The sequence below is a fragment of the Lissotriton helveticus genome, chromosome 6 (assembly GCF_964261635.1).
Source record: "Lissotriton helveticus chromosome 6, aLisHel1.1, whole genome shotgun sequence".
Classification (NCBI taxonomy): domain Eukaryota; kingdom Metazoa; phylum Chordata; class Amphibia; order Caudata; family Salamandridae; genus Lissotriton; species Lissotriton helveticus.
The window spans coordinates 14,249,289-14,261,775 of NC_136067.1; the positions used below are offsets into that span (position 1 = coordinate 14,249,289).

General features: G+C 48.6%; 1 protein-coding gene across 3 annotated transcripts in view; it reads right to left on the reverse strand.

The window, feature by feature from the left end:
• Positions 1 to 12,487, reverse strand: part of CRIP3 (cysteine rich protein 3) — a 376,762-nt gene that overhangs the window by 98,788 nt on the left and 265,487 nt on the right. For all 3 annotated transcript variants that reach the window (XM_078647288.1, XM_078647290.1, XM_078647289.1), the window contains exon 6: positions 7,807 to 7,901. In XM_078647288.1, coding sequence (XP_078503414.1) covers positions 7,807 to 7,901 — 95 coding nt within the window. The remainder of the gene's footprint in view (positions 1 to 7,806; positions 7,902 to 12,487) is intronic.

A 12,487-nucleotide genomic window follows, 5' to 3' on the forward strand; every position in this document is an offset into this window, starting at 1 on the left:
CCAGAAAGTAGCAGGTATAGCAACCACAGCCTACTTCTGATGCAGGAACCCAATCCTCTCTATGGCTCCCTTGGCCAAGAGAGTCCTGACTTTCTCCTGAAGCAAATTCAGATGGTTCTACGTCAGCAGGTCATAAATTGGAGGCAAGGAGAGTGGGATGGTCTAGAAGGGGAGGGGGGTAGCCCCTTCAGACTATCTAAAGAAATCACCTGTCCAACGTGGTGATTTGACAGTAGTGGAGGTGATGGCTGATCCTGCCACCAACTGGCTGCCAATGATCTTAGACTAGTAAGGTTTGGAGGCTGCAGGAGTGTTGAAGATTGCAGGGATTTGTTAGCATGAGCTGAAAGCCACTTTGTACTTGGCAGCCATTTTAGGTAGCCAGGTGCTCACCATGGATAAGTTACTTACCTATAATCCTAGTTCTCTTCCAGGGGTATCCTCATCAAAGTCATAAGCACTGAATATTCCTGCCCATGTGCGGGACCCCGGAAACAATATAAAAATATATATGTAAAAAACACATATCTCGCTCCACACATATGTATGTACATATATCATTTTTCTCACACCAATGCAGCTCCATAACTGAGGCTAAAAACAATGTAAACACATATACACACAACGCAATTAGCAAGGAAGCAAAATAAAAACACATTAGGTCAAATAACCTTTGAACTTTGTGTTTTAATGAGTAGACTACTCATAAATCCTGAAAATTGCTTGTAAATAGACATTGTTAGCCCTCAGGCTGCATTGCAAAACAATAGCATAGAAAATGAAACCATTTTCAACAAAAACTGGCACCGTGCCTTTAAGGCAGCCATGACCCCAGGCTTCCCATCATGCCTCAGGGGTGACAGTTAGGTCAGTTCTTTGCATAACCCTGACGACAGGGCTCAACCACAAGATTGAAATAGTACAAAATCTCATTTACCTGGGGAGGCGGGTGGGTTGCTTATGACTTTGATGAGGATACCCCTGGAAGAGAACTAGGATTACAGGTAAGTAACTTATCCTTCTCTTCCAGGGGATCCTCATCAATAGTCATAAGCACTGAATAGAATAGCAAGCCCAACAACCACCTGCAGGTAAATGAGAAGTATATGACTTAACCAAGTCATGACAGCCAAATAATTCAGCTGTTAAACAGATTCCTCAGTGAGGCCTGGCCCACCTGGGTATCTGCTCTAGTGTCAGAATCAAGACAGTAATGTCTTGTAAATGTATGGACAGACCTCCAGGTCGCCGCTTTACAAATCTCAGACATGGGCACATCATGTAGGTAAGCCGTAGTGGCCTCTCTACCTCTAGTGGAATGCGCTTTAGGAGTAAACCCCAGAGGTTTTTGCGCCAACTGGTAAGCAAGTTTGATACACGAAACGATCCACCTGGAAATGGAACGTTTCGATGCTGCATGGCCAGTTCTGATCGATCCATAGTTAATAAACAATTGATCAGAATGTCGAATAGACTTGGACCTGTCCAGATAGAACTTTAAAACCCTTTTCAGGTCCAAAGAGTGTAACGCCCTCTCAGCTGGAGTAGAGGGATTAGGAAAGAAAGTGGGTAAAGAGATAGACTGATTGACATGAAAATCTGACACCACTTTCGGCAGGAAAGAAGGGTGCGTTCTGAGCACCACTCTGTTCAAATGAAAGACTGTATACGGTTCTTTAGTACACAGGGCCTGAATTTCGCTCACCCTACGGGCCGACGTAATCGCTACCAAAAAAGCCGCTTTCCAGGAAATATGCTGTAAAGTAGCTTTATGAATGGGCTCAAAAGGTGGGCCCATCAACTTTGATAGTACTAGGTTCAGCTCCCAGGGAGGAGAAGGAGGCCGTACAGGAGGGTACACCTTTTTCAGACCTTGCAGGAAATCTTTTACTGCTGGCAACTGAAAAAAAGAGGTTTGTGAAGGTGATCGCCTATAAGCAGTTATAGCGGCTAAATGCACCTTAATGGAGTTAAACTTCAAACCTGCTTTAGCAAGATACAATACGTATGGAAGAACTGCCTCTTCCTGACTCTTCACCGGATTATGACCATTCTGCAAGCACCACATATAGAACCTCTTCCACTTGCATGCGTAAGAATATCTCGTGGAAGGACGTCGTGCTTCTCTCAGAATGGACATGCAGTCTTGTGGCAGTCCTAGATGGCCGTACTGAATGACCTCAGGAGCCATGCTGCCAAGTTCAGTGACGGAAGGTTGGGATGGTGAATCCTCCCGTTCATCTTCGATAACTGGTCCGGCCTGCATGGAAGCATCTTGTGAGGAGACACTGACAGGTGAAGGAGGTCCGTGTACCACCATTGCCTCGGCCAGTCGGGGGCAATCAGGATCATTGTTGTGCACGAGTGATTCAGCTTGCTCACCACCTTCGGGATCAGAGGAAGGGGTGGAAAGGCGTACACAAATCCCCCTGACCAATCGATCAAAAGAGCATTCCCCCTCGTTCCTGGTCGATAGAACCTCGAGGCGAAGCTTGGGCATTTGCTGTTTACGTCGTCCGCGAAGAGATCTATGGAAGGACGACCCCAAGCCTGGAAAACGTCGTCTAGTACTTCGTCGTTGAGAACCCAGTCCTCTCTGTCCTCGAAGTGCCGACTTAGTGCGTCCGCCCTCACGTTTTACTCTCCTGGGAGGTGGACTGCTTGAACAGACAACTTGCGAGCCAGAAGCCAATGCAGATGCCCTGAGCTTCTAGTGACAGAGTCCTTGAGCGGGTTCCTCCCTGCTTGTTTAAATAGTACATAGTGGTGGTGTCCGTTTGTACTAGCACCACCTCTGTCTGAATCGAGGGAAGGAACACTTTGAGAGCCAGGTGGACTGCTCTCAACTCCAGCAAGTTGATGTGGTAGGTGCTTTCTTTTGACGACCACAGACCCTGTACCTGAAGAGGGCCCATGTGCGCCCCCCAGCCTTGCAATGATGCGTCTGTGATGATCGTTTGCGTAGGAGGAGATTGATGGAAGAGAACTCCCACTTGCATGTTCTCCTTCTTCGTCCACCACGGAATGGAAGCGCGTGCTACCTCCGACAAAGTGATCTGATCGTCCCATCGATCTGATTGCTGGTCCCATTTGTCCTCCAGATCCTGCTGAAGAGGACGCATCCGAAGTCTGGCGTTCAGTACCAAGAATATGCAGGAAGCCATCGACCCTAAGAGGGAGGCTATCTTTAGCACTTTGAGTCCTGTTGCGAAGAACTTGCTGGCACTTGTGCGCTATTGAAAACTGTCTCTCCTCCGAAGGAAACACTTTTCCTACCTCGGAGTCTAGCAGAGCTCCTAGGAAGTGAATCTTCTGAGTGGGATGGGAGACCGACTTCTTGTAGTTGACATGCAGGCCTAGACGTTGACAAAGTTCTATGCATGTCTGGAATTGATTCCTTACATTGTCTGGAGTTGGACCTTTCAACAGCCAATCGTCTAAGTATGGGTATACGAAGACTCCCCTGCGTCGCAGAGCTGCCGCCACCACTGCTACACACTTTGTGAACACTCTGGGGGCCGACTTCAACCCAAAAGGAAGGACTTTGAACTGGTAGTGAGAGGTCCCCACCCGGAACCGAAGGAATCTTCTGTGATCTGGTCCTATCGGGACATGAAAATATGCGTCTTGAAGGTCCACCGAACACATCCAATCCCCCTTCCTGAGATGTGGATATATTTGATGGAGCGCCAACATGCGGAATTTTTCTTTTCGTACATGTAGATTGAGTGTTCTCAAGTCCAGAATAGGTCTGTATTCTGCCTTCTGGCCCTTTTTTCTGACCAGAAAATACCTCGAGTATACTCCTTTCCCCCTTTGAGCCACCGGAACCCTCTCGATGGCTGATTTCTAGAGGAGTGTCGCTACTTCTTTCTTTAACATTTGTAGCTGGTGGCTTGACGTTGACATCGGAGGAACTGGCGGAGGTAGACGGTGGAAACAAAGACAGTACCCATTCTGCAGCGTAGACAACACCCATTGATCTTTTGTAATGGCCTGCCACTCTGTCCTGTAATGTGCAATGCTTCCCCCCACTGGAGTGGACAACGGCGCTGGGGGAAGTGAAGACTCATTGCTTCTGCTGAGACTTATTGAAGTTGTTGCCTTGGCGCCGATTCCCATTTCCTTTGGAATTGCGCTTGCCTTTGTATTGCGATTTCTGTTGGCCTTGTTGGTTCTGGCCCTTCTGCCAGTGAGGGGTTTGAACCCTCTGCTTCGAAGATCCCTTGTTGTCCGAACGGAACTTCTTCCTGAATTCCTTTTTCTTTTCAAGCCCTACGGCTTTGAGGGTGTCCAACTCATCTTCATACGCTGCATCTCCTCATCAGCACTCGCACCAAAGAGAGACTTGCCCGAAAAAGGAAGATTTAAAATCCTGGCTTGAGCCTCGGGTTTTAATGCCGTAAGGCGCAACCATGAGGATCTCCTCGCTGTGATTCCATGCGCATAACCATGCGCAGCCAGCGTTGCCCCATCTGCCGCCGCTCCTATAATCTGATTGGAGACTTGACTGCCCTCCATCAGAACCTCCTCAAAGTCCTTTCTATCCTCCTGAGGAAGTTTCTCAGAAAATCTCTGAAGTGAGTCCCACAGAGATCTATCATATCTGCCGAGCAGCGCTTCCGCATTGGAGACTTTGAGGAAAGAAGCTGAGGTGTTACAAACTCTTCTCCCCCAGGAATCTTGCACCTTGCTGTCCTTATCCGGAGGTACCGTGGATGAGGAAGCTACCGCATTGGATTTTCTAGCCGCCGCAATGATTACTGAATCAGGCGGGGGATCAGATTTGAGGAACAGAGGATCCTCATCAGGAGGACGATACTTCTTGAGAATCCTCGCTGGGACGGACTTCACCATTGCCGGAGTCAGGAAGACTTCATTTACTGGGTCCATTATACCCGGGACCATCGGCAACAAAGGTTTGGGTGTCGTTCTGTGCTGTAGGGTTTCAAATATGACTGTCGTCTTGATCTGTGGAGCAGTCATAGGCACTCCTAGCTTCAGGGCTCCCCTGCCCAAGATATCCTGGAATGAAAAAATATCCTCAGTTGGAGATATCCTTGAGCGTGGACTGTTTGTCAAGGTCGGAGAGTAATACCTGTGAGAGCGGGTCCTCGAAGAACTTGAAGAGCTACGGGTCCTCCTGGACCTAGATCTTCTACTTGTGCGCGTTCTAGAATGCGATCGGTCTCTGCGACGAGATCCTCTCTTACTTGAGTGCCTAGAACGTGACCGTTCCTTACGGCGATGAGCCTGATCTCGATATGCCTTCAGCCGATCAGCTGTCTCCTTGTCCTTGGCCCAGTGGTGAAGAGGTCTATACCACCTTGGGGAAAGACGAACAGGAGGAGATTTGTGTGCGGGATCCTTCACTGGTGAACGTGATAGTGGAGGTTGATCCGCTTGATCCTGTTGCGATCTTGCAGGGGACTTGGATCTCTCCCTATCCGAAACACTGTTTCGTCCATCCGAGGATCCGCCACTGCGAGATGCTGAGGAGGATGAGGATAGGCTCACTATAGATCTAGAGGAAGACCTGGAACGAGATCTCTCTTCTGCTACTCTCCTTCTCTTGGCAGGAGGCTCCTGTAGTGGAGATTGTCCCACCTCCGCAGCTGATGCAGATCCTGGAGAACCTAACTGAGACCTTAATACTTGAGACTGGTCCAATGGTTCACCCTCCTTTTCCTGCAGCACCTGCTGCAAAGGCGACCTCTCCTGTGATCTTGCAGGAGAGATGTTCAGAGGCTGCGAGACACTCCGTTCCCTGGATCTCCGCTGATCCATCGACGGTGGCTGTATCGACGCCGAGCAGATAGGCGCTCCCTCGACGTCGACCGTGGTTTCCTCGATGCCGACCTCGGGTGACGATGAATGTCCTTCGGCATAGAGCACCTCGCCGTTGAAGGTGGTCTACTCGACGACGACTGAGGCTGCTTCGACGCCGATCGCCGGTGCTCTGTCGGCGACGGGGTGTGCCTTGAGGCTGAATGCCGCTTGCCTGAATGCGACGGAGGCTGCCTCGACGTCGAACGCCATTGATCGGGCGTCGACGTGGGCTGCTTCGACGTCGATAGACTATGTGTCGATAGAGGCTCCCTCGACGCCGAACGACCATGACTAGTCGTCGACGGAGGATGGCTCGACGCCGAACGCCGGTGGCCAGGCGTCGACGGAGAATGCCTCGACGTCACAGCATGACGATGCTGCTTCGATGTCAGGTGGCTCGCCGTCGAAATCTTCTGCTTCGACGGTGACCTATCCCTCGACGCTGTCTGTAGCGGAGGTACCTTCGATGTTGACGCTGAAGACATCTTCTTCGTCGCCGTCGACTGCTTCTCCAACGCCGATCTCGACGCCGAATGTGAACCAGTCGGGGCTTCTTTCGACGTCGACCGCGTCTTCCGACTTTTCTACTTCTTGGGAGATCTTCCTCTCTCAGAAAACCCATAAACACGAATTCGCTCACGTTCTTTCAGAGTTCTGGATGATAAAACCTGGCAGTGTTCACAGGTTTTCGATGAATGAGAGTCTGGTAGGCACAGGATACACACTGAATGAGTGTCAGTCTTGGCCATCTTCCTTCCACATGAAGGGCACTTGTCAAAGAGTGAAGGCATCTCTGACAGAAAAATTACCTTTTTTAAGCGTAAAAAAGGTAGAAGTAACACCCTAAGTCAAAAAGACGTCGTCGAGTGAAAGCAAAAAATTGTAGATAACAAGAATATTTTTTGACAAAAAGCCAAAAAGAAAGGGAGCTGTTTCACCAGGGTCCTGACTGAAGGAGCCGGAAAGAACAACTGACCTAACTGTCACCCCTGAGGCATGATGGGAAGCCTGGGGTCATGGCTGCCTTAAAGGCACGGTGCCAGTTTTTGTTGAAAATGGTTTCATTTTCTATGCTATTGTTTTGCAATGCAGCCTGAGGGCTAACAATGTCTATTTACAAGCAATTTTCAGGATTTATGAGTAGTCTACTCATTAAAACACAAAGTTCAAAGGTTATTTGACCTAATGTGTTTTTATTTTGCTTCCTTGCTAATTGCATTGTGTGTATATGTGTTTACATTGTTTTTAGCCTCAGTTATGGAGCTGCATTGGTGTGAGAAAAATGATATATGTACATACATATATGTGGAGCGAGATATGTGTTTTTTACATATATATTTTTATATTGTTCCCGGGGTCCCGCACATGGGCGGGAATATTCAGTGCTTATGACTTTGATGAGGATCCCCTGGAAGAGAAGTGCTGTTTTCCTCTTCCAGAGCCTTGCACATTCTCAAATGTAACCTAAGCATATATAAGGTCAATGTTTTCTGTACTCCTTAGAATGCCTCCTACAGTTCCTGAGGGTACTGTGTCACATAGTCTCCCTCATCTGAGGTTATTAAAATATGTACTTTATATTACAGCTTCTGTGCCAATCTCTTCTTTGTTGGTTTAAAAGGACCAGGTGTATCAGTCTGACCCCTGAGAAGGTTTCAATGTTCTACAGGAGGAGGAGTGGACAGATCAGACCTCTGGCCGCCTGACCCATGGGGTCGTAAGGAGCCGCACAGAGGTTGCTGAACTTGCATGGTCTTGTGGCTGGGATATAGCTGGTGCAGTTGAAAGCCCCTTCCGTGACCACGAAAGGGGCAAAAGGGACGAGTGGCCACTGAGAGGCCCAAGGACTTGGCCATCGCCTGATCGTGCTTAAAGCAATCCAGGACCATGTCCTGCCAGGAGAGGATGACGTACTTTCCCTCTTTAACAGTTCCAATATAGCTTCCACATACATGCATATGGTCAATAGTCACTTACTTCTGCATGGCTCCCTGATACAAGTGTCTTTTTACATCTTTGGCATCGCAGACACGGGCGATGCCAGTTCCTTCCTAGAGACATCACTTTTTCAGCTGAAATAAAATGTACAAATAATTAGTGCAAAGAACGCATTTCATGAGATCAGAAGAGAGGACATCAAGAAAATGCTACAGCATTTCCCTCCAAACAAATGTTTAATTTCTATGAGGGGACAGTAAAGCATACCCAGAACCTGCTCATTCATATGTATTTTACTTCATTCAATAAGCATTCAAACTCTATACTTTGGAAGATAACCACGTTGTACTCAGAATCTTATCATAATACAGTTACAAATACAGAATTCCAAAATATTTATAATTAATGAGCCAATATTCACATTCAACTGGGTTGCAGAGACCATTCTTTTTGAAGAATACAATGGAGACTCACTAAAGAACTAGAAGTAGAGAAACGACAGGCTTGCCGAGTGGAGTGCCATAAAGGGTCAGCTCATTTTTGTATGTAAAATAGGGAATGAATCTTAATCATACATAACCATGCATTTTAACCTGACCTCATTGATAAGGTGGAAAGGTATTTCATTAATTCATTTAATATACACAATAGTGAATTAATATTCATTTATTAAGTGTTGTGATAATGTTACAGCATAAAAAAGGCAACTGATAGACGGAATGCTGAACAACATCAAACACTCACACACCCGTACAGAGATCTAGGCCAAAATTCATAGCTTTTTTTCCTCACCGCGTCACCCTAGTTTGGACCCAGCCATATGTAAATCAGTCTAGACTCTGTTCCTTATGGAAACAGTCCAGCCTGAACTGCTAGGCCAGGTCCTCCCTGGACCAGAAATAAGCATCCTAGGACTGGTTTCAGTTGCATATGACTGGGTTCTAACGGGGGTTGCGTGGTGAGCAAACAATGGATTTTGGCCCAGGTCTCTGTACTGGGGTGAGCGTTTGCATTTTTCAGCATTCCATCCATCAATTGTTCTTTTTGCATTTGATGTCACAAGCATTGCGTGCTACCTATATGTTTTTGTTCTAATTGTTGGTCTTGGGATCAACTGGTGACTGTTCCGTCATTGATGCCTGATCATGTTTGAGTTTCTTGCCAATTAAACACTTCTAGTGAAAATACAGCTGGGTCAATCTCGACAGCGGCAACTAACTTTATGCATCCAGATAACCCTACAAAGAGGGCTGCTGTGCCCATAAGGTGGAGTTTTCTGGGCAACTGGCAACACAACTACATACAGTGTAGGCTGCGCTATCATCATGTACAGTAGCTTATGTGTGCATACTATTAGTCACTGTCAACCTTCAAGCTGTACAAACCACAGCATCAGCAGTCATCTGTGAGGAAGTGCGAGAACAGTACAACAAGGACAAGACAAAATCAACACAGTCACCACGTGGCAGTCTGAGGTGTCTAACCACCTGCCTGCTCACTGGGGGGCAAGAGTAAGCCCAAGTGTCCGTCAGTGTTAGTCAGGGCTTTGTTGAACAGGAGCAAGGGTTCAAAGGAAGGAGGTGCAGAATGCAGGAAATCTGTAAGGAGGTTGGGTGTAAGTTCAACAGAAGGCAGTTGTAGGTAAGGACCTATGCAGCACCATCTAATTAATACGGCAAGGCAAGCACTTCTGGTGGCACAAGAGGGAAGGCAACTGTAGGAAGGCAAGATCCTTCTGCACGGTTAACCCCACTTTTTGCCTGGTGCTATGCGGTTCCTGACTAGTCTGACTGGGATCCTGCTAATCAGGACCCCAGTCTCTGTGCGTTCTCCCCTAAATTGGTTATGGTGAGTAATTGGGTACATATTAGATTTGCTACTGGTGTACCCTTATACGTTCCTAGTATATGATAGTGCGGTAACCAGGGCATAGGTCCACAGGTGTCTCCCATGGTCTGCAGCATGTATTATGCCACCCATGACAGACCATTCAAACTGACTACAGGCCGGCCATTGCAGCCTGTGTAAGCTGGTGCTAGCACCACTTGCAACAGATATCGGTTTCGCTATATCTGAGGTCACTGCACTTAGAACCTATAAGTCACCCCTTAGGCAGGCCTTTAAATTCTGAAGGCAGGGTGCTAGGTCCCAAGTGTGAGGGTGCCCCTGCATGAGTAGGACACCCCTACAACCTTCGGAGTCCACTCTCCCGGGTTGTAAGTGCATTAGCATAGAGTAGCCATCCGTCACTACGCGATGACCATCTCTAAACCAGCTGTAAGGAACCCAGTCATGTTTGGTATCAAACATGTTGGAATCATACGGAATCATACCCGCACACCGTAAACGGTGTGCGAGTATGATGCCATGCACTGTAAAGCTCCTCTGTGAAGCCCTCAGTGCTCCTGGTACCAGTCTTCCTGAACCGGACAGCAAGCTAGGGCTGCTGCAGACCAGAGACATGTTTCTGCCCTCCTGCTGCTGAGCCAAGCTAGAGCAGGGGAATGCAGAACAAGAGATATCCCGTCACAGGAAGGTGTGACCACCTCCCAGACAGGAATTAGTGTATTTGGGCAGGGTGGGGCGCCTGCCAGCGCCACTGAGACTACTTGCAGGCCACATTTGGTGCCCTCCTTGCATAGTCCAGTTCAAACCAGTACTTGGAGCCATTGGCTCCCGCTCTGGCGCAAAACTGGACAAAGGACATGGGAGTATCCTCCCCACTGTCCAGACCCCCCCTGGGAGGGACCCCTGAGTCATCCCAACCCTTCCCTTAGGGTACTTAAGGGCTTACCTGTGGGTGGGTTCCTAGATTAGTCATGGGACAAGATTCAGATCAAGATACCAGTTCTTCGACCATCTGGGCACTCTTGACTTTTGCTCTGGACACTGAGACTGCAACTGGGCATTCTCCTGCTGCTCCTGGTCTAGTCCTGCAAGTCTGCTGCAACGTCTGAGCCTGTGCTCCATACAAGAGCCTTCCAATGCCTGTGGACATCCAAGATACCTGAAGGAATCCCCCTTGAAGTGAAGCATTCACTTCCCTGCATCTGCAGGCACCACAACCAAGCTAACCAGTCTGCTGCTCCTGGGCTCCCAAGGTCCCCGAAAGGCTCAGGAAAACAGGTGGTGGTTCTACAACTCCCTCGAGGCCTGCACTGTCTTTTCACCGATTTTGAGGTCAGTATCCCTCATCAGAAATGCAGGAACCAACCGCTGTGCACCGCGTCAATTTGTAGTTTTAAAGGCTTGTTGGCTCTCTTCCTCAGATCTTCGGGCTCCAAGTAGCCCCACTAGCAAGCATCTCCTGTGACCAAGATCTTCGCCCTCACCACATCACTTGCACTGTGGACCTGCATCTTGGTGAAGATGCTCGAGGTCCTCTTGCAAGTCCAGTGCCACTGGCCTGTGGGTCCTCTCTAGGGTCTTCTTTAATTCCAGCTAGCTCCCCTGATTGCTCGGGGCCTACTCAGACTCCCCTGCTTGTGGTGAGTCACTTGGACCTTGCTGGTCCCAACACTGCACTTTTTTCGCTTCCCACGTTGGTTGCGATTGCCAAGGCTTGTTGGTGCTCCTGGCAGACACTGACCCCTCATCTGTCAACATCCGACGTGGGACAGCTCGTGATCGGCTCCTGGTCATCCACAGCGTCGCCTGGCACACACAGCTGCAGCTCCAAGGTCATAGTCAACTCTCCTGCAACACCCAACATCGGTGGGCATTCGTATTCTGTGCCTTCTGATCACTCTTGAGTAGCATAGACTCTGTCCCCTCTGCTTGCAGGTACTTCTGGATTTGAATCCACCTTTGAGTTCCACCGGACACGGTCACCTTCTCCAGCAGGGACATCTTCCTAAAATTCTCCTAAAATTCTCCACTGAGTTCGATGGCGGTTTCCGCCAAGATTGGTTTTAGGGGTTCAGACGGTGCTTAGGACAGATCTACCAGCGGTAACCAAACTTGGGTCCATGTGGATAATTGGGGCCACAGGGCATGCCAGAGGAGGTTGGGAGAAATATGCAGGATACCCTCCTTGAAGGAGTTGACCTGCTGCTGCATCGCTGATTACCCCTGAAGTGTCCAATCCAGACTGGATGACTTGGCGAGTAGCAGCCTAGGAGTCCGCCAACACCTCGCTCAGATTTCCGCAGTCTTCCTCAGAGAGCTTAGGAAGAAGCCGTTTGGCAGGGTCCATTAAGGCATGAATACATCTAGCCAAGAGACAAGTTGCGTTGGTAGATTTCAGAGCCATGCTAGCTGAAGAAAAGACCTTTTTCGCAGACTGTTCCAGCTTCTTTCAAACCCTGTCGGCGGGAGCTTGCGGAAAAGACCCTGTACCACCAAACTATCAGGTGAGGGTTGAGACAAAAAAAGAACACTGGATCCCCAGGAGCAGGCCTACACCTTCTGGACACTGATCTTGAAACTGCAGGAGCAGACAGAGGGTTGCGCCAAACATCAAGTATTGGCTCAGTCAGAGCATCATTAAATGGTAAGAGTGGTTCAACCACCGAAGAAGGCGAATGGAGCACCTCCGTAAGAAGATTAGGCTTATACTCAGCCAAAGGAAGCTGCAAATCCAAAAGATCCACCGCCTTCCTGATCACAGAATAGTACAGAGCAGCATCCTTTGAGGGGGAAGCCTTCAGAGAAACAAAGTCCCACTCAGGAGAAACGTCAAGTCCACTTGCCTCACACAAGTCTTCAAACACATCCTCTG